The following is a 2,971-nucleotide window of genomic DNA, read 5'->3' on the forward strand; positions in this document are numbered from 1 at the left end:
AGCGGAATGAAAATCACTCTTTGCTTGGGCATGATGGAAACGCCACCCCCAGAAGTCCGTGAAACGATTCTAAAGGAGTATCATGAAAGTCTTTTTAGCGGATATAAGGGCATCAACAAAACCTATCATTGCATTCGCGCCAATTTTCACTGGCCGAAGATGTATCGAGAAATTCAGGAGTACGTAAAAACTTGCCCCAGTTGTCAGAAGCAAAAACTCGTTCGAATTAAAACTAGAGATCCAATGATTATCACTGATACACCGACAGAACCCTTCGATAAAATATTCTTGGACACCGTGGGACCCTTACCCCCGACTCCCTCAGGAAATAGACATATTCTCACCATTCAGGACAACCTTACCAAATATTGTTTAGCTATCGCGATACCAAATCTTAGGGCCACTACTATCGCCGACGCTTTTGCACGTCATTTTATAGCACAATTTGGCACCCCTAAAGCCATATTAACAGGAAATCTATTTAAAGAATTAGCCAAAATTTTCAAAATCAAACGTATTACGACCTCTGGTTACCACCCTCAAACCAATGGAGCCCTAGAAAGAAGTCATCATTTCCCCACGGAATACTTAAAGCATTACATGAACGATTACGCGGATTGGGATTTAATGCTCCCCTTCGGCATGTTTTCATATAACACCTCCATCCACGAAGCTACTAACTTCACACCCCATGAACTAGTTTTCGGTAAAAATGCCCGAATGCCAACTTCTTACCCCTCGAAACAAGATTTAAAGACATACAATGACTATCTAACAGAGTTAACCACCCATCTAGAAAATATACGAAAAATATCAAGAGCCAACTTACACTCTGCAAAGGAAATGTCAAGAGCTACATATGATAAGAATTCTAAACCCGTTAAATTTAAAACCGGAGATTTAGTCTACATTCTGAAGGAACCTCGGACCCGTAAATTCGACCCTTACTACGTTGGTCCGTGCGAAATCATGGAACTTCTGGAACTAAATAACGCCCTAATAAAAACCGATCAGGGAAGGTCATCCTAAAACATCTCGACAAACGCAAAGCAGCCTTTATACGCAAACAGCCCCTAGATAACGATCTAAATAAGACATAAAACCAACCATGGGCAATGACAACCTTCACCCCACACCTGAAAGAAGAAGAACTAATTAAAAATCACGCGCACCCGGAGGCCCTCCTTCTTAAGCAGAAGATAGGAGCCCGCGACCATCTGCACTCCTGGATCAGCATTTTGCATGAAGATACGAAGTAGAAGACAGAGGAAGGGCTTATCAATTTTCTACGAATTGACACCCCACCTAATGAACCTCCTACCAAACTGGCCGTAAAGCAAACGTCGCCATGGAAGTCCATTCCTATCAAAACGTCTGGACAAGCAACATGCCGGTGAAGCACTATTTTTTCGGCCACCGCGAAGTACCGGCCACGAGCCCTGATCGACGGCGTGATCCCGGAGGATCACCCGGAGACTTTGGCCCTTCTATTAAACACAACGTGCCTGCAGTCCCCAGGGCCGATACAGCTACACCGGGCCACAAACAGACGCTGATGTGCCCGGTGCTTCTTCCGTCTGCCAGGCCACCCCAACGTCTTCAAAATCGTCAAAGGTTCTTCCTTCAAGGAACCTTCCTTTTTGTCATGTTATGCTTTCAAGGCGCGTCCCGGTTGAATAATAGGGAGTTGTTAGGTAAATTTTAGATACCACGAAAGGCTGCATCACGTATAAAGAAAACAACCCAGCCACGGAAAACAATTAAAAAAAATAAAANCTTCCACCCCGGGCCCCTCCGAAAGTCACCTTCCGGCGGCAGCGCAGGTTCTTCCTTCAGGCACCGGACTTCGCTCTTTATCCTGTATAAGTGTATGTGATCTGTCACGCAAGCGAGCACTATTGCCTGTTTTGCGTTATCATTATTTGATTTCCGTTATCGGGCTGCCCAGGCCGCAGCCACCGCCGCCCATCCCAATGCCAGGACAACGGGGCCCACTGGGCCAGCAGGCGCCGCAGGATGCGCACCCCCACGGAGCGGCGGCGCATCCACCGCCCGGTCAGGCGTACCTCCTGGTGCCGAGGCGCCGGCCCAGGCAGCCACCACGACCACCACCGCCGTCGCCCGAGCAACCGCAGGAGGCCATGGATGTCGACCCATAAATAAAAAAAAAAGTGAAAAAAAAAATGATGAACACAGTGGACAGTTACTGTCACAACTTTCTGTTTGTTTGAATTCAACACATATTTTCTTTTTTTTTCTCCCCTGATGGAAATAGGAGAATAAAGTATCCAATATTCTTGAATAAAAAAAAAATTTTACAGTATCACACAAAAAAAAATCATTGTGTTACCCCTTCACCGCGAAATCCTTTTTCCCTAAACAAACAAAAAAAAGAGGAAAAATATAAAAAAAACAAAAAAAANTCTCGCCGATCTTCGGGAAATTTCCGGCTCTTACAGGATAGGTCTGGCACACCAACATCCCCAAAATCCGGTGTATAGGACAGTAACTACATCTCGGTAATATCTTTAAAGATTCTTCCTCCAAAGAACCTTCCCTTATTATTCGTTTTCAGTCGCGGCCCAGCAGGATGACCAGGGACCAATAAATAAATTTTAGATACGGGACCACAGGAAATAAAATTTTATGATTTTCAGTCGCAACCGGCAGAACAGGCAGCTCCCTCAAGGAGTCCCCCATAAAACAACCAATACCTATTGGTATAATTCTTCTCTCTCTCTCTCTCTCTCACCCTCCTTCTCCACGTGGCTCAATGAACGAGCACGTGCGTCGCCTCGGCTCTCCTCGCTATCACCAGCACGAGCCGCGGCATTCAGAAAAAACAATAATAATATCTCGCCTACACCCAAGCCCTTCAAACAGGCAATCGTGACACTCTATATCTCTCCCACTCTCACTTTCGCTCTCCTTCTCTCTTCCTCCTTATCTCACACATACCCCCTTTTTTCCT

At 45.6% G+C, this 2,971-nt stretch overlaps 1 protein-coding gene across 1 annotated transcript; it reads left to right on the plus strand.

The window, feature by feature from the left end:
* Positions 1 to 1,387: 1,387 nt before the first annotated feature.
* On the plus strand, positions 1,388 to 2,159 carry LOC111674069 (basic proline-rich protein-like). The gene is made up of 2 exons (XM_023433040.1): positions 1,388 to 1,614; positions 1,949 to 2,159. Exons 1-2 carry the CDS (start codon positions 1,388 to 1,390, stop codon positions 2,157 to 2,159), a joined length of 438 nt encoding a protein of 145 aa, XP_023288808.1.
* Positions 2,160 to 2,971: the final 812 nt, after the last annotated feature.

This window comes from Orussus abietinus, unplaced genomic scaffold (assembly GCF_000612105.2).
Source record: "Orussus abietinus isolate OABI.00-Male unplaced genomic scaffold, Oabi_2.0 scaffold562, whole genome shotgun sequence".
Classification (NCBI taxonomy): domain Eukaryota; kingdom Metazoa; phylum Arthropoda; class Insecta; order Hymenoptera; family Orussidae; genus Orussus; species Orussus abietinus.

Coding starts and splice junctions, on each gene's coding strand:
- LOC111674069 (XM_023433040.1), top strand. CDS start 1,388: ATGCCGGTGAAGCACTATTTTTTCGGCCACCGCGAAGTACCGGCCACG. Junction 1,615..1,948: donor CGTCTTCAAAATCGTCAAAG/GTTCTTCCTTCA, acceptor CGGGCTGCCCAG/GCCGCAGCCACCGCCGCCCA.